The following is a 17,453-nucleotide window of genomic DNA, read 5'->3' as shown; positions in this document are numbered from 1 at the left end:
CCCTTAAATCAATACCCTGGTGCAGACCTGCCTTATAATTATTTCCCTAGTTCAGACCAATGTTAAAGGCAATGTTTATCTGCTTTTATTAGGTAGGTTACATGATAAAGAAGTAGCTGCTAAATAAAAAACGAATTCTAGACTAGAGTGGAAAAATCGATACCCTATTTATGACCAAAATGGCGGAAAATTGGCCAAAATCGATACCCTATTTATGACCAAAACGGCTGAAAAACCCTACCCTTTGGGGCCGCACATACCTATATAGCCCATATAAGGGAGTACCCCCCCCCCCCCCCCGGGCACCCATCGCAACAACGCTTAAATAACTCTCTGCTCATGTCCTGTCAATGAGAGGCAAAACAAGTATAAGTTTTCACAATTGCTAAAAACACTCACCTCGATGTTCTTTCTGTGGTCATCCACTAATTTATCTTCAGCGTCTTGCAGCTGTGAAACTGCTTCGTGGAATGTGTACAGCTCCTGTGATTGTTCACCGGACCCCTGGGGGAACACAGTAGGTAAGGTAATAAAGAAATTTTTTTACCACAATTGCTTGTAATCTCGCAATCTGATTGGCTAATTTGCGTTGTCGATAAGAGTCTAGACCGTGACACTGTTACGTCATTTTGGGAAATAAACCGATCAGATTGCGAGGAAGTTATAGACAACACCTGCTCTTTCTTTGTGTCACGCACGATCTCGGTCACGCTCTGAAACAAACACTTTCTTTGACGTTGAATATTGCGGTATAAAAACAAATCAAATGTGGTTTAGCGTTGTCTGTACTCTTATTGACAACGATATTCGTTATCACAGTGGTCAAAATATTGTGGACTCAAGAGGCGCAGCCGAGTTAGTCCACAACAAATTTTAAATTGTTATGGGTCAAGAGTTCTTGCCAAGAGCTATCATTGACTACCACCATCAACCACTTCCGGCAACCATTTTAAATCAATTCTGGACATAGATACCTAATCTACTTCCGATTGGCTAAGCAGATAGTACGAGATTCTCAAGCCACTCATTACGCGCATAAATGCGACCACCCCCCCCTCCCTCCCCCCTAATAATAATAATAATAATAACAACAACAACAACAACAATAATACTAAAACAAAACAACTCACTCTTTATCGTAATCGTTGAGGCAATGGTACAAAAAAAAAAGAAGGACCTACACTGTGGTTGCACAGCAGAGCAAGGTCCACATTATTAATATGTCGACCATCCGACAGGGAAGACACTTGGTCTGGACTGTCATCTTGACCGCCATCTGCCGGAGTCGCTTTTTTCTTCGCGTTACTCTCGGGCCCAAGCTCTTTCACTCTAGGGAGGTAAAGAAAACAAAAAAATTGACTCTTGCGCCAAGTCTGATCACTCAACGTGCTTTTCAAAGTATCCGAAAGAACAAAATGTTTTCATCTTCATCAGAGTTTTCGTATACTGTTTTCACTTATCGACACTAAAAAGTCTTCAATACACGAAGTTCACAAATGCGTTCCGAGTAGACTTCTAAGAGGCAGAGTGCTCGAATTTGGACTGGAATCGTTTGAATTTGTCTCTTTCTAACGTTATCGCGATTAACAGCCTCCGTTTTTCTCTGACAACGTCAAAGGACTGTTCACTTAATTTTTTAAATGTTTTTTTTTAGCATCTGTTGTTTGAAGAATAGAACAAACATAGCACAGTTTGAGCAATATTTTAGGGGCTTAAGTCCAACTCCCTTGTCATAACTTAAGTGGTCCTTCTCAAAAATTAAATGGTCTTCTTTCAAAAACTACTTTCGATATTCCCCGTCTTCATCGCCGTTCTCATTTTTTTTCCGAGCGCCGTAAAGATCGTCAGAGTTAAGACAGAAACTTAGGCAATAGCGAAGAAGCCGCAAAATACGTTATATTTTCAGTTCAGTTCTAGTACAGACCAGGCTTTGATTTTCTAAGGCTCCTATGCAAGTGCCCAAGTTTCTGCCTCAAAGTAACAGCGATGACTTTTAGCTTAGAAAAAAAAACCTTTTCATATTTCAGATCAATTATATGATTTTCAATTATTCTCATACAATCAGATTCTGCTTACCTGTCTGCATAACGCAGTGTGTTCAAGGTATGTTCACAGCTGTTCATGCCGGGAGAGATCATGGCGATCTACAACCAGGAATCAATGGAATTAGATTAGAAACATGTTTTAGAGCGGTTTTCAATTGAGTGTCGAAAGTAAGTAGCGAATAGCCCACTTTCGATATATTAAAATTCAGTCCTAAACAAAAGGCATCATCTCGAGGCTCACGGGAATAAACTCATACAAATCCTTATATTTATTCCCCAGAGCCTCGAGATGATGCTTTTTGTTTAGGACTGAATTTTAATATATCGAAATTGGTCTATTGCTTTGGTTTATGATTACTTCACTCAGTGATTGGTTCAAAGTTTTCGCGCCACTTTTTCAACCAATCGGAATTGAAACCGAAACCAATCGTGGCTTGCGCGTGCACATTTTCCCACGCTTCGTGTCGGCTGCGTGTAATTACTTCGAGTTTTGATTGGTTTACCAGGTTTTCTCCGTCCTTTTTGATTGGCTAAAGTAATTACGTTGGTTTTGGTTTTACGACACTCGATTGAAACTCGCTCTAAAATGCTGCGACAATCGTAAGCCATGCCGTAGGCCTAAATACGACAACGGCTTCGGCAACAACTTGGAATCATAGCGATACGAGTAATTTAACACCTCTAAGTTACATCTTTAGATAACGTTCTCGGAGCCGTAATCGCTGCTATGGAAAAAAAATATCAAAAACATAATGCTGCAGCTCAATTACCAATAACCACATTTTCGCGCCAGTTGTTGTTGTTTTTTTTTCCAAAATTAGACACGGTGTTTTCAAAATATCGCCAAAACGATATAATGTGTGTAGATCATCGTGCTAAAATTCGTAGTATATCTCGTTAGACTGAGTACCAAAAATATTACACGCATGATAGAGCGTCAAATTGCAATATCTTACCATGCAAGTTTTAGAATTTTCGCCGATGAACGAGTCTCGAAGGACCTGTTGGATAAATGTAAAGAAAATGTGAAGATGCAAGCAGCTCATTAAAAAGTAAGCTATCGATACAATTATCACTGGTTTCAAGAAAGGTATGTTTAGTGAGTGTAGTTTCTGACCTGTGTGAGTTTACTTGCTCTGAAAGGTAGATGAGCTCCTTTTCTCCCTAAAGCTCTGATGCATTCCTGTAGATACAAAAAGAAAAGGTTGGCTTGAGGTCAAGAAACCCACTTCCTTAATCGGAGCATTCTCGTCTCGCCAAAGCCGTGAATCCGTGGTTCAGCACCGAAAAAAAAAAACGAACAGGCTTTAGCTGGTTCCACACCTAGAAGTCTTCAATCTCTTCTATTCTTGGGTTTCACTCACGTGATCAACAGCAATGTTTTTCAACGAAAACAAAAGAAGAAGTTAACATAATAATAGCTTTCAATTCCCGGAGGATTGGATCGGAGGATTGAATCAGGACACCAACATGGCCGTCATTTCATTGTTTGGGGACACCAACATGGCGGCCGTGACGTCATGTGAAATCCAAGAATAGGTTGCGGGCAGCCTCAACGGCTCTTACTGACACACACTGAATGGGGATATGGGTGAGTTCAGCTCAGGCAATGTAGCTTGATTCTAGCATAGCTCATCACGTAGAGTGCTAGATGTGTGGCTGGGGTAAGGCTGGAATGATCACGACGACGATGATGAGTTAGATTTGATCACTTATAGCAAATATGTTTCCGTCACGCCTTTTCTTACTTCTAACATTTTTAAAGGAGAACTGAAGGCCAAAATCAGAAATTTTTCCAACATTGTTTTTGGAAAGCCTAACATATGCAAAGTTAAGTTTGTGGGGTTATGTCTTCTCGTTTTCTGTTTTTTGCGAGTTAAATTACGTTTGAAGTTGGGCTTTTCCCGCTGTTTCTGCCTTTTCAGTTCGGGCGCAAAAACTAAATCAGTACCCTAGCTGCTGTGACGTATGATATGGGGAACAAAGATTTCGTAATGAAAAGAAACAAGTGCTGCTGTGGATATTTTCTTTGTTGTTTTGCTGTCTCTTCGCGGACTCTCAATATTCACGACAAACACTGCTTCTATATCGGGCGCTCTCGCATGTCTTCTCCATATCATAAGTCATAACTTGCAAAAATGACCGCTGACTCCTCCATTCTGAGCCGCAATGCTGATGGCCCAAAATCGGGATAAAAACATTTTTTTTAAGTGGAAAAACGACGGATTTGTCAGAAAAAAAGTTGAAAACAATATTGTGCACGGTCAGTTCCCCTTTAACTGAAACTTTGACCACAGATATACCAACCACAGTATCACCAACCTTCAGCGCCAACAAACTCTTGTTGATCTCTGCACCCTCAAGACGCGTTACTCTGTCGGCTGTTGACGTGTCCGCTCCTCTTTCATTACCTGGGCACAAGAAATAAAAACGTGACTTACATTAAACTTCCTCCGTCTTTTAAGCAAGCATTGCGAAAATTGTTTTTCCTTACCTGCTAAATCTATCAAGGAAAATTTGCCAAAAAGTTGACCTCCTCCACCATCCTTCCTGTAGCCTCTGCAAACAACGGTGAAGATAAAGAACTGTTGTTTAATGTGAAACAAAGTATTGTTTTCAATCAGAGCAACTCAGCCAATTTGGGGTCAGTAATTTTTATACTTTCTTATTTTAGATTTTCACGACATCTTAAACACGTATGGGAAAAAAGGGTGGAATTTTGATGCATGTAGAGTTTTGAGATAGCTGTTGTAAGCGTTTCAATTGTACTACATTTTCGCTGAATGTTTGCTTTAGTCTTTGCTTGGTTTTCTATGTGAACAACGTCACCGTCACGTAGATTCAGGAACCGCGCCTTCAGAAATGAAGAAAACAATAAATTTACGTCGCAAACCTATCTTAAGAGTTCAGCCGGTGCTTAAACAAAAACGATGAAAAGTCAGTCAGACAGGTATTGAGGATGAAGATTATTGTCAGCTTAATAAGGAGTGTGATCCTGATCTAACACTAAATTCTCGTGACTGTCAACAAAGAAATCTATGGAACTGGTTATGAGAATGAACGTTTTGATCTTGGCAATGAAAGGGAAAGGAAGGTTTGTGGGACGACGTTTCGCTCTGACGAAGGGGTGCCGCTCAAAACGTCTTAAAGTGATTAATTCACCTCGAGTTTTTTCTTTTTGTTAACTGACACAACGAACCTCTTTCTCAAGATAATCTGGAAAACAGCGTGAGACCGAGAGGAGTTCTGATTCGCTGACGTTTGCCCAGAGGTCCTGTAGAAATTATGACATATTAGCTAGCTAAATTAAATTACAAAATGAAGTAATTTCATGACACTCAAAATGCCTAAAAAGTAGAATGAAACATTGCAATAACCTCTTGAAACTGTTGAAAAACATAAAAGAAATACAGGAAAAGGAAAGAGAAGCATGGAAGGACACAAAAGGGAAAAGACTGAAACGGATTGCACTAGGATAATCTCGAAAAAGGTCGGCCCGACGTTTTCAAGTTTAAGAAAAATCGCCTGGACAAAGGTCTTTTCTGTTCCAAATCATCTTGTTTGTGATTTAACGAGAATTATATCAATAACGGAATTCCACATTACCCTTTTCGAGTTTTAAACTCGTGATTATAGGGAAACTGTCACGAGAAGCGCATGCGCTAGCGTCTTATGAAAACTTGAAAAGTGTTAGGTTAACTTTTTTCAAGTTGAATCGACAAATTCAAAACGGTGTCCACTGGGGAGGGCCATGGTGGACAAAGGAGAAACTCCGGCGAATATACGTGACTCACGCGTGAATCCATGATGGCGGCTAGAATTTTCCGTGAGATCGAGAGCAAACAAACTCGAGCATGCGCAGCTCACGACAGTGCCCCTTGACCAAAGGATTTCCCCTAAACACCCTAAAATAACGTGACACAGTCCCTTTGAGCGTCAAACAAACCAATAACCGCCACAGACATAACTTCGGCCAATCACAACACACTATCAAATAAGCCAATCATAAGCCAAAGTCGACCCATGGAGCCGACGAAAAGTGCGGAAAAAAACATACAAGCAAATCACATTTGATTTCGCTTTTAGCTCAGATTGGCTGACCATGTCATCAAAAATCAGCCGATTTACAAACCTAGCTAAATGCAACGTTTTACTAAAGGAAGCTGTTTACCTTAGTTTGTTTCCGAGCTCAATGAGCTTCAGTGTATCTTGTACGGAATTTACTACTTTTTCTTCAAGATCACACACCTGTTAACGACGTTTAAAAAAAAAAAAAAAAAAAACTTACGTAACGACGACGTCAAAACCAACGTAAGCTTTACTTTAAAAAAAGCATGCGACGCATATTCCAAAAAGATCTTTACGATTATTTTAACCTCTTCAGTGTGGGCAGCGTGGATGAAAGAGAATAGCCCATTTCCGAGTTGCTGCATGCCTCAGTTTCAAAGCGAGTCCTGGTGCAAAACCATTCAAATGGAAATGAGTTGCGTATTCTTATGCAAATCAAACTCATTTCCCTTACAATAGTTGAGCACCAAGACTCACTTCGAAACCGAGACAAACAGCAACTCGGAAATGTCCATTGCTGAGAAATTCAGATGTCTGTGCTCACTTTCTGCAAAACCCCCAGAACTGGAACTTTTCAAGTTGTTGTTTTTGCACAGCGCGGCAAATGTATGTACTAACAGCTTGCCGCACGTGCAGCACGGGGGCTTACGACAACGACACAAAACAATATCATTGGTTAAAAAAAGAAAACAGAATCGTGTTGCACGTGCGCACGCCTTTTAACACCAATATTCAGCCAGTAAAATCCATAGCGACGCGAAAATCACCAAATTTGAGGTCTGACCCCAACAACAAGAGCACACAAATGTGAACCTTTCATTTTCTATTTTCAATCTGAAACCGCTCGTACCCAATTTATTTTTAGGACACTCCATCTGTATTGTGCGACATAAAAGAAAATATAGAATCGCGAAAGACTTAACGATAGTGCTAAGTTATATTTTAAAGGTGACGTTTTCGTCGACATGCGATTTCCCCCAAAGTCTTCCGAAGTTGGAGAAAAGGCCCTTTTAACCGGTTTCAACATTTGCTTCAACAAGCATTCAACACTTTGTTGAACCAAATGTTCCGTGCGTTTGAACAGGTCACCCAACATTGTCGAACGCGTAAAAAATGTTCAAAGCTTGTTCAAAGCGTGTTGAATCAAGTTTAAATCGGTTTGAACTTTCATTCAACATCGATTGAACTTTTCCTTTGTTCTCGCAAATGTTGAATGGTGTTGAAGCTGTTGGCAAGGATCTCATGGATATACACACCAACCATAACTCTAAAAAAATAACCATTCTAAATCAGTTTCTAGACCTAAATATTGCTATAGCAATAAGATAAACGAAAGTTTAGATCTAATCACTGAAATGGGAACCTAGACTTAATCTGTAAAATGAGAGTTTAACCTAGGGGACTCGTGGTGGGTATATCCATGAGATCTTTCCCGTTTGAACACTCTGTTCAACAATTTGTAGAACACACGCATGCTCACATCAGGCCGCAAAAGTCAATATGGCTTAGTTTATCTGGACGAGACAGACTCTTTTCAAGTTCTTAGTTCCTCGCAATCAAATTTCGCTAAAGTGTTCCTCTTGTTTTTTTTTTTTGTTGGCGCAATATTGGAACCGGCCTTCGCTCAACTTTGTTTTTGCAGCCAACATCTGCCCAACATCCGTTCAACGTTTGTTGGCCGAATATTGGTCAAATGTTGAAACAGTTTAAACGGGCCTTAACGGGGCCAACAGATGCGCAGTATTGGGGCAATACTGATGATATTTCTTACCTGAACTTGTTGGTTACCGTCCTCCAAGACTCTTAATCGCTTCCGTTTGTTGAGCAAGTCAAAGACCTTAACGTCGCAAATGGATAAAATCAGTGTTAATACTTTGCAAATAAGAAGCTTTCCAGTATCGGGATGATAATTGAGAAATTCAGTATTACGTAAAGTGGTACTATGATAAAAAAAAAAATCACTTCGTTTTTTCCTTCAGATTTTGAAAACCTGTTTGCTTAACACTAGCCTTGCAAAATTTTGTGCTTAGGGGAACATACTTGGCCCGGAGATGAAATTGTCTTCCACCAAGTCGTCCCACGTTAAGCCCACGTGTAACTGTCCCACCCCCTACCACCGAGGAAAAAACGGGAGGGAGGGTGGGTACGGCTACTCATTGGCTATCCTGGCTTCGATGTCCGCATTCGACGCTATATCTCTGTTAAGTTTTTTGGTTCTCTTCTCAGCTCAGAGGTTTTTCCCGGGTTACTCCAGTTTTCCCCTCTCCTCCAAAACCAGTTTTTCATTTTATTCGATTTGATGTCCTGTCTCCTCTATCAGGAGAACACTTCTGTTCGGCTATATGAAGCGTGACACGCTAACATCGTGATTACATTTGAGCGACTACTGCGACTCTGCGCTGCATCAAGCTGCTGCTTCTTTTCGCTTGTCATGCAGTCTCCACCAATGAACAACAGCGTGACCAATGATACTCTGAGCACACAACAACTTACCTTGCTGCCATAAATCTCAAAATAGCTGGCAGATATAACGAGATCTTTGTTCTTGTGCTTCGGTGATCTGATCAGTTTGAAGACGTCTTGAGCTGCGAAGACAAACAAAAGCAACAAAAAGAGCTGGATACTGCGCAATTAGAATTAGGAAGAAATAATATACAACTTTTTCCCCAAGGGATAAGGGACGTCAAGCTCGCTTTGCGATGCCACGGGAAAGGAGGGGGAAAAGTATTTTATTCTAAACGCAAGAATCATTCATGTATTGGACGTCGTCCAAGTGTCTTCACTTATCGGGTGTGGATGACAATCTTAGCGCACACTTGTCTATTGCCTGCAAATTTCGCCTGTGATGAGCGAAACAAACATACACAGACTTCCTCGTGTAGTCAATTCGCGTCTTTTGTCCTGAGAAAAGTTCTTAATGGTCAAAGCGCCCCCGGTTTATTGCTTGTGCGTACGCCTGCGTCGCGCCAGTGTAAACGAGCCTAAACAATACCTCGGGAAATTTAAGTACAAAATCAAAAAGTAAGATTCGGAATTTCAAGACAAGTGACAAAATTCTCAAAAAGAAAAGTTAATTTATCTGTTTCAACCGACCTGACAGTGCATAAATTCCTTTGGTGCAGTCCTGTTGCTTGCCAGAAAAGGTTCCACCCATGGTCTACAAAATATGATAAGCAACGCTTGAGAAACACATCACTTTCGCGATTGTACTAAAAGAGGTGTTACATGTTAACACAGGTGAATTAAATGATGTGTACTTATTGACTGGCTGGGAGGACCAGACGAGAAAATATCTGGCCCCAAGTAAGACCTCTTTCATGACTGAGGGTCAAATATTTTCCTGTCCAGCCCGACGTAAACTCAGTCAATAAGCATTTTATCACACGGGTTTTTACAAGATCGTAACGCTGTACTGATTACGACTTCAACTTCGTCGCTAGTAAATCCAAGTTTAACGGAAATCGTCCCTTCTCCACTACAAGTAACTCACATGAGTCTTCCCACTTCCTGTCTGTCCGTAAGCAAAACAGGTTGCCATTCCTTGGTTGAAAATGGTTTCAACAAGAGGCTTAGCTGTATATCTACCAAGTAAAGAACATGGAAAGACATCAGCATTGGTCTATCTCATCTTATCTCATCTCATATCTTTATTTTCCCTCGGGTTTTTAAGAGTAGATTGATGTAGCTAGTATCTCCTAGCATTTACCCCCCCCCCCCCCCCCCTCAAACATTATACACCACAGCAGACAGACCACAACACCGGGAACTCCATGACCTACTATTTTTCGAATAGAGTGTGGGTTCTTTTACGTCCCACAGGGTTTTGAAAATTGAAGGGTTGTGAGATGGGGCCTAAGGTTTATCGTCCTTATCCGAGAAGACTAGAGAGTCTACTCATTTACAAAGACAGCACTTTCTCCTCAGTTCCTGAGTGTTGGTCCAGCCGGGGTCCAACTCACGGGCTCCCGCATGGCAGCCCGGTGTGTGGTGCCTCCGTGTAGTCGCTTTAGTCACGCAAGCGAGGCGAAGAGCGGGGAGAATGGGGAGAGTGTGAGCCTCGTTCTTACCCCATTCTCTCGTCGGCCTCTCGAGGGGACATGTTGCAGGGACACTTGTTGCAGCGACAAGAAACTTGTGTAATGCACATTGAGGTGACATGTAGCAGGGAAGTGTAGCAGAGACAAAATCACAACGTGTGCACATACATGAAAATCTTGCTGGTACATGTCCCAGGGATATGTTGCAACGACATGTCCCCTCGTGTGAACTGATACATTCGTAACTGTGCAACACCAATTTGGAGGTTCTTTTGTTCAGTGTTATTTTATCCCTGCTACATGTCCCTGCTACACGATCCTAATGCATGTCGCGTCAGTGTGTACTACACACCTTTTTGTCGCTGCAGCATATCCCTGGGACATATACCCGCAACATTTTCATGTTTGTGCAAGTGTTGTGATTTTGTCCTTGCTACATGTCTCCGCCACACGACCCTGCTACACATCGCCTCAGTGTGCACTACACAAGATTTTTGTCCCTGCTACATCTCCCGCTACCCGTCTGCTACATGTCCCGCTACCCGTCCCTGCAACATGTCCCGCTACTCGTCCCTGCTACACATCGCCTCAGTGTGAACTACACAACGTGACCCCTAGTGTCTGCCCACCTTTAAGAACTGCTGACAGTACACAAATTTCACCTGGGAGGTTTTGTTTACTCTCGATTTAGATTTAGAAGTTCATAGAAACGTCCGGAAGTAAAACATAACTCAGATCATAAGCAACTCGACTGGAAGTCTCATATTTTTCTGTTGTCTCACCTGTAGACCAATTCATTATTGGCACTTTCTTCAAACGCGTAATCAAACCTAAAGAAAGGGAGCGAACACAACAATTGAGAAAGTCTAATAACAGAATGAAAATCTCGGGAGAATGACTTGTTTCCAAAGGAAATTATCACAAAAAAAAATCGCTTCAACACAACTCTGTCACGTCTGAAATAAAAAGATGAGCAAATTATATGTTTGTGAAAAATTTGTGTTTCCGTAGCCGAAGCCGGCGACGAGAACGACACAAATTTACATATTTAGTGGCCAAACATAAAAGCTTTGCATGCCCTGCACGTGCGTTTTTCACTTTTGTCCATTTCTTTGCCGTCGTTAGCAACGTGAAATAACCAAATTTGAGGTGTTATGAAGAAACTCAGCTCTTGAGGATAAATTTTATTTTTCTCCCCTAAATTATGTGCCGTTCAGTCCAGTCTCATTTTTGAGGAAGTACCACACCGTTGTCATATTAAAAGTCAAGAAGCGATAGCGATTAAAATAATGCGAATTTGTATTTTGAGATGACGTTCTCGTTGTCGTTGCTTATGCTCCCTAACAGGCAGAGAAATGGACAAAAGTGAAAAACGCACGTGCAGGGCGTGAAAAGCTATTGTGTTTGCCCACTAAATATGCAAATTTGTGACGTTCTTGTTGCCGTTCCCGTCGTCGTTGCTAAAGCTCCCTCTTAAAGAGCACGCTACGGACGGCAACTGGAAATGAGTGTCTGGTATGCGGAAAGCTCACTTCCGGTGTAACCCCTGTGGATCAAATGATCACTTCCGGTGTCCGCCTGTGGACCAAATATATCACTGGATCACTTCCGACCAAAACATGACTAAGACAACACAAGTTAACTCACCAAAATTTATGATTTTCCAGATACTTTGTGAGGTCAACCTTTTGTTTTGGTTCATGGACCTAAAAGGTGGAGATACCGTAAATCATCTATTCAGGGCACTTTCTAGCAACTTTCAAGCCTTTATTTGCTTTCTGCCCAGTGCTTGCTCTGAAACCAATGCAATCATTGTTCCAAAAACCTGACGAGACTTACCACACAGTAGTCACCGCTTGGTACAATTATAACATCAACTTCCTTTTTATTCAGTTCTGCAAAAAAAAACCCGGAAAAGTGAACGAAAATTGAGAAAAGGTTATCCCAGAGCTGACCTTGATTCTTTACTTTTAAGTGTGTTTTTGTATAAAAATGTCCAATAACGACCCTGACAAGTCCTAACTTAAGCTTTATGCTTGGGAAATCATCATTAAGCTTTCCAAGTTCACCGATCCCAGAAATATCAATTTAGGAAAAGAACCATAAAGACACTTTTAAGAATGACACAAACATAAATTGATTTACGACTCGTCTTTCTACCAACTGCATCACACACTTCAACCATTAATCATATCAATAAATAAACCATTACCATATCATTCTTATTCAATGATTAATTTAAGTTAGGATCTTCAATACTTCAGAACCCCTTAAATAAAATGTTTCGATGCTTAAAGAATCTTCAAAGTCATAAATAATTATTGCATGTTCACATGCAAGAAAAATAAAACTAGTTGATTATTGACAAGGGCAAACAACTACTCATGATTCTATAATAGGTTCACTTTGTAGTTCAAATAGTTTGCGTGTAACTTATCTTATTTTCTTCAGTCTACAAACGATCGATTTTATTAACAAGAAACAAGATTTTACGCTGCTCATGGAGAGAATCTGTAAGCTGGCATATTTTCAATTGATGGCAGGACAACAAGTGCTCTTCTGGCAGTATCTACTGCATGTTGAAAGCAACGTGGCTCATTTTCAACTTGATTTGCGATGTACTAGTAACTACTGACAGTTTCTCAGATGAGAAGAATGCCTTCCAGTTTTTACATGTATGAACTCTCAGGCTGTGATATGCTATATAATTTTGGCTAAACTCTCTAATGAACCTTAATGTCAGTACTTCTTTTCATGCAAAATTGCTCCTCATTAAACTTTTTTTTTCCCACGGTAAGTGAATTTACAATGATCTTATTAATGTATTTTTCTGATCTGGTTACTACCTTTTTTGGACATCGGCCTTTTACGGACGCAGACACAAATCTGATGATCTACAACCTATTTAAAAAAAAATGTCAATAATATTTTATCATCACCACCAGATATTATTGTGTGTATTGTGCTTGTTTACATATTTTAAAAAACCCAGCATTTTCTTTATATAAAGCCTTTTCAATTTGCACATAAAGCATTGCAGCTGCATGATTACTTAATTATGTTAATTTACATTCATTACAAGTAATTACATCATGTTAATTTATATTAACTAAGTATGCTAATTTACTTACTGGGTCTGACATTGTCAATCCGTTAATTTCCAAGTCTGCTTGGTATTCCCTTTGGAAAAAAAGTGACTACCGCTATATATCACAAAGAACAACTTTCTATTTGCACCGTAAGTATTCATGGTCTTATTTCTTCATTTATTTAAGTTTGGAAGATAAGGATAACAATGAACGCGAGATTACGTGATCCTATTTATCAGGACAATTTAAGAAATGTCTCTTAGAGACACGTTAAAAATTCAGGCAGCTGGAATGGTATTCAAACCTATGACCTCTGCAATGCCGGTTCAATGCTGGTGCAATGCTGGTGCAATGCTCTAACAAATTCTTGGATTTCACCTGACGTCACGGCCGCCATGTTGGTGTCCCCAAACAATGAAATGACGGCCATGTTGGTGTCCCGATCCAATCCTCCGGGAATTGAAAGCTATTATTATGCTAACGTTTTCTGGCTGTTGATCACGTGAGCGAAACCCAAGAATAAGCTATGAAGCCCGACACCCAGTTGGGAGAAGGCCTATCTATTGGGTCTAGTTCATGTGTTCCGACCCATGAAAGGACTCAGGTGGTTATAAGAGAAAATTGCTTAAATTGTCTGTGTAAAGGTACCAACGATGCTAATTACTAAGACAAAAGTTTGGGATAACAAAGAAACGAAATTACGTGAATGGAATCTGGGACAGCTTTTAATAATGGTCATTGTTTTAAAACCTTGGCCATCAGATCTCTTTAATTTGAGTTAACTTACAAAAGAATATTATTGTCAAAACAGTACATCCAAGGAAACTAAATGGTTATCTAGAAGCAACATGTGGCAAGTGCAAATAATCAGGGCTTCTGAGAGGGTCATGAAGAGGTAAAATGCGAGTTGGGATTGACTTACTTTGTCGTTGGGAAAACGACATTTGAGCACTGGGAACTGGGATTTTGTTACTGGGAATGGGAGATGAAGAGTCCTTGGTGCGAGTGGGATTTGCATTATCAGAGTTTATCAGGACAAAATAATCAGGGCTTCCCACCCCGGTCAGAGTTTTTCTCTGTCCTTGTGTAGGCCCATTTCCATCAGTAGGGCTAACGCTCACATGGTTCATATGGGGTAGAAACTTAGCACTTCACATTACACTCTGAGCAGTTAAGTCTATTCAAATATAAGTGTTACGCGGCCAACGTAACCCTTCCTTGTACTTTTATCAGGTATTAGTTCTTCTAAAAATTCCTGATATCAAATATTTCATGCGGTCTTTTTGCTTTCCTAGCCACTGCCATGTGAGAGTTAAGACCATCCTGATGCTAACAGACTCCTTTTTAAACCTCAAAGCTGCCTACCTACAACATCCCTACCTCACGTACGGCTTCACTAGCACGAATTGGTTTCCCTAAATCTACTGCAACCAATGCAATCACTCGAAAAGAAGGTACTCCGATAGGTATTGGGCAAGGCGCCATGGTAAATGTGTCAGGCACAGGAACTGAAACGTCCTTGCCAGGTGACAGCAGGTTTTTTTGGGCGAACCTGTCTTTTTTGCCTCCGTTCTCCAGTAATCTCATGTTTCGTTTTGAGACTTATCACTAACTGCTTCGTACAACGCATCGATGCTCCAAAATTATATTTTCCCTATCACAACTCCGGTTCATGACCCTCTGCTGATAGGTCGCGGAAGAAAAAGTCAAATTTCGCGGGATTTCAGATATGAATTCGCAGAAATTTCGCGGGAATTTTCGGGGCAAATTTCCCTGGAAAGCGATCGGTTTTGCGCTGATTTGACGAACTTTTCTAATGAAAGAAAAAATGTCAACTTTGCCCTTTTTTTTCGAAATGATGAACGTTAACAGCAACAGAAACACCGACTACTTGTAATTGTTGCCTCGAGGTTCTTTTTAACAGAGATCATCACTTGCTCTTTCATCAACAATGCGCTTGAGAAATGCGCCAATGCTCTTTTTACATCGCAGCCACTGCCCAGTTTTTCGCAACATTAATTTATTCTAAGAATGCCTGGTAGTTTTGGGATGTTACTAGTTGCAGTCACGAAGTTTGATAAATTTGCAAGTGTACGGCACGTAAACAGCCCCAACAGCCAAAATATGTTGTACCGACTTGTATTTGGTAAGATTTCTAGCAAATTTAGCGGTATTTCGCGTTTTTTTTTTTTCAATTCCGCGGAATTTCGCGGATTTACCTGAACTTCGCAACTCCGCGACAGCGCTTAATATCAGAAGCCCTGAATTACGGAGCCCTCAGATAGTCATTATAGGCTCTTAACATCACAGATTATGAACAAAGTAGGTCTGTAGTACTCCGGCTTATGCACTCAGAGACCAAAAAGGGAGTATGTTAGATCTAAAAAGTATATTAATGAAGTTCATCAACATGTTGTGGGCTCTATTAATTCACCTTATCATCTGCAAAAACTCCCAGTTCGGATTGCCAGGATCCACTTCTTGTTGAAGTCGTTGTTTCATTTCCCTCTGTTCTTGCTGTTGAGCTCTGTGGAAAATGAAATGGTTACTTTACACAATCTTGAAATCACTTTCTCTTCCGTGGGTCAAAATTATAGTAAAATGACCCTTCCCATTTTTTGCAAAGCCTCAGTATACTTAGGTTCCCCTTTGAAGGTTGCAGTAACAACTGGTGCAGTCTTAGTCAACAGTCTTGGGACTCTTTTACATAGTCTCTCGCATAGCCCCAGTTAAATTTAGTTAAATACTCATTTAACTAAGTTATAACCAACGAACGTAGCGGTCATCGGTTTAACGGTCATCATCTTAACATTCAGTGTTTTCGCGGACATGGTTCTTAGCGGTCATCGTTTCTCTTGGGCGGTCTTCAGTCAAGCTGTCAGCGGTCAGACTCATAAGTGCAGGCTCATGTGGATCGCAGTGGTTGTTTTCAGCCAGATTTTCATGAGTACTAAGAGTTTTTCTCAGGCGTTTGGAGCGGTTTTCATTGTTAGCTTTTTAGCTTTCCCCCACCCACCCAAGCCTCTATTTTTCCTTCCACTGAGTTCATCAGAGTGTGACAGGTGCCTAGAATGGGGGCTCATGGCTGGGTCGGGGGACTTGCCAGCCATGGGGGTGGTATTCTATCTAGAGGCTGGATGGCCACTGTGGAAGGTCCCCTCCTATTTTAGCTGGTTAATTATTGATTTGTTTGTCCTAGTTGCTGTAGAATGTAAATGTCTTCTCAACAAAGATCTTGGTATTGTAAGAACCATCCTGGGTCATTACGTACATGTGCAAGTTCACAACATGGACATTTTCAAATACCTGGGTTCCAGGGGAAAGATCTTAATTCTTCTCCCTCAACTTGCTGCTATAACAATATCGGTTTTTTTTTTAGAATGCAGCAGATCACCCAGTATTAAGGTCAACATTGAATTGGGGGATTGAAATGTCAAGATTTCAAGATTCAAGATTTCCACACCGCATAAAACATTGACAAAATGTCAATAGCTTAAAAATAATATACATTGTAATTATAATTATTATTGTTATATTTTAGCAAGTTGTCCCAGGAACTGTTGAGACACCCTGCAAGCAGAGCCTCGCTAAAACTCACCAGAGGGAGGGCAAGAGAGTCTCTGCAGTAATTGTGTAGAGTCTTTTAAGTCACCGCAGCCCAATTAAGTTTCTGGGGTAGTCACTCTGGTCAAACCAGTTTAGGCAGCACACGCATCATATTTTTGACAAGATGAAGGTAAAACTCGAGCCTTCAGTACGAAAATCATTGGCATCAGCTAGGAGTGCGCTTGAGAATTGGCCTGGGTTTGAAACTGTCCCAGTAGCAACTGTTGCAGCTTGTGCATACTCAATAAAGACTTTACACGATTTCTACAGAGTCCTTTCCTTCTTGTCAAGTTAAGAAAGGTTCTGCTGTCAAGGTGCTGTTGAGAAGCACCGGTGGCTCAGTTGGTTGAGCACCGGGCTGTCACGCGGGAGGTTGTGTGTTCAACTCCGGCCGGACCAACACTCGGGGTCTTTAAATAACTGACGAGAAAGCGCTGCCTTTGTAATTACATCTGCAAACGGTTAGACTCTCTAGTCTTCTCGGATAAGGACGATAAGCCGGAGGTCCCGTCTCACAACCCTTCGATGTTCATAATCCTGTGGGACGTAAAAGAACCCACACACTCGTCGTAATGAGTAGGGCATGTAGTTCCCGGTGTTGTGGTCTG

General features: G+C 40.9%; 1 protein-coding gene across 1 annotated transcript in view; it reads right to left on the bottom strand.

The window, feature by feature from the left end:
• The window catches only part of LOC137973632 (kinesin-like protein KIF2A), a 31,642-nt gene that overhangs the window by 5,974 nt on the left and 8,215 nt on the right, over positions 1 to 17,453 (bottom strand). The window contains exons 7-25 of the mRNA XM_068820479.1: positions 15,674 to 15,766; positions 13,282 to 13,330; positions 12,997 to 13,051; positions 11,990 to 12,045; positions 11,798 to 11,856; positions 10,933 to 10,980; positions 9,604 to 9,694; positions 9,207 to 9,270; positions 8,607 to 8,698; positions 7,885 to 7,950; positions 6,217 to 6,293; positions 5,245 to 5,319; positions 4,540 to 4,604; positions 4,368 to 4,456; positions 3,163 to 3,228; positions 3,002 to 3,046; positions 2,077 to 2,144; positions 1,182 to 1,329; positions 400 to 504 (exon numbers count right to left, since the gene is read on the bottom strand). Of these exons, the coding sequence (XP_068676580.1) occupies positions 400 to 504; positions 1,182 to 1,329; positions 2,077 to 2,144; positions 3,002 to 3,046; positions 3,163 to 3,228; positions 4,368 to 4,456; positions 4,540 to 4,604; positions 5,245 to 5,319; positions 6,217 to 6,293; positions 7,885 to 7,950; positions 8,607 to 8,698; positions 9,207 to 9,270; positions 9,604 to 9,694; positions 10,933 to 10,980; positions 11,798 to 11,856; positions 11,990 to 12,045; positions 12,997 to 13,051; positions 13,282 to 13,330; positions 15,674 to 15,766 (1,411 nt within the window). The remainder of the gene's footprint in view (positions 1 to 399; positions 505 to 1,181; positions 1,330 to 2,076; positions 2,145 to 3,001; positions 3,047 to 3,162; positions 3,229 to 4,367; positions 4,457 to 4,539; positions 4,605 to 5,244; positions 5,320 to 6,216; positions 6,294 to 7,884; positions 7,951 to 8,606; positions 8,699 to 9,206; positions 9,271 to 9,603; positions 9,695 to 10,932; positions 10,981 to 11,797; positions 11,857 to 11,989; positions 12,046 to 12,996; positions 13,052 to 13,281; positions 13,331 to 15,673; positions 15,767 to 17,453) is intronic.

The sequence above is a fragment of the Montipora foliosa genome, chromosome 10 (assembly GCF_036669935.1).
Source record: "Montipora foliosa isolate CH-2021 chromosome 10, ASM3666993v2, whole genome shotgun sequence".
Classification (NCBI taxonomy): domain Eukaryota; kingdom Metazoa; phylum Cnidaria; class Anthozoa; order Scleractinia; family Acroporidae; genus Montipora; species Montipora foliosa.
Note: the sequence above shows the minus strand (reverse complement) of the source record. Positions and strands in the feature narration are given on the sequence as shown.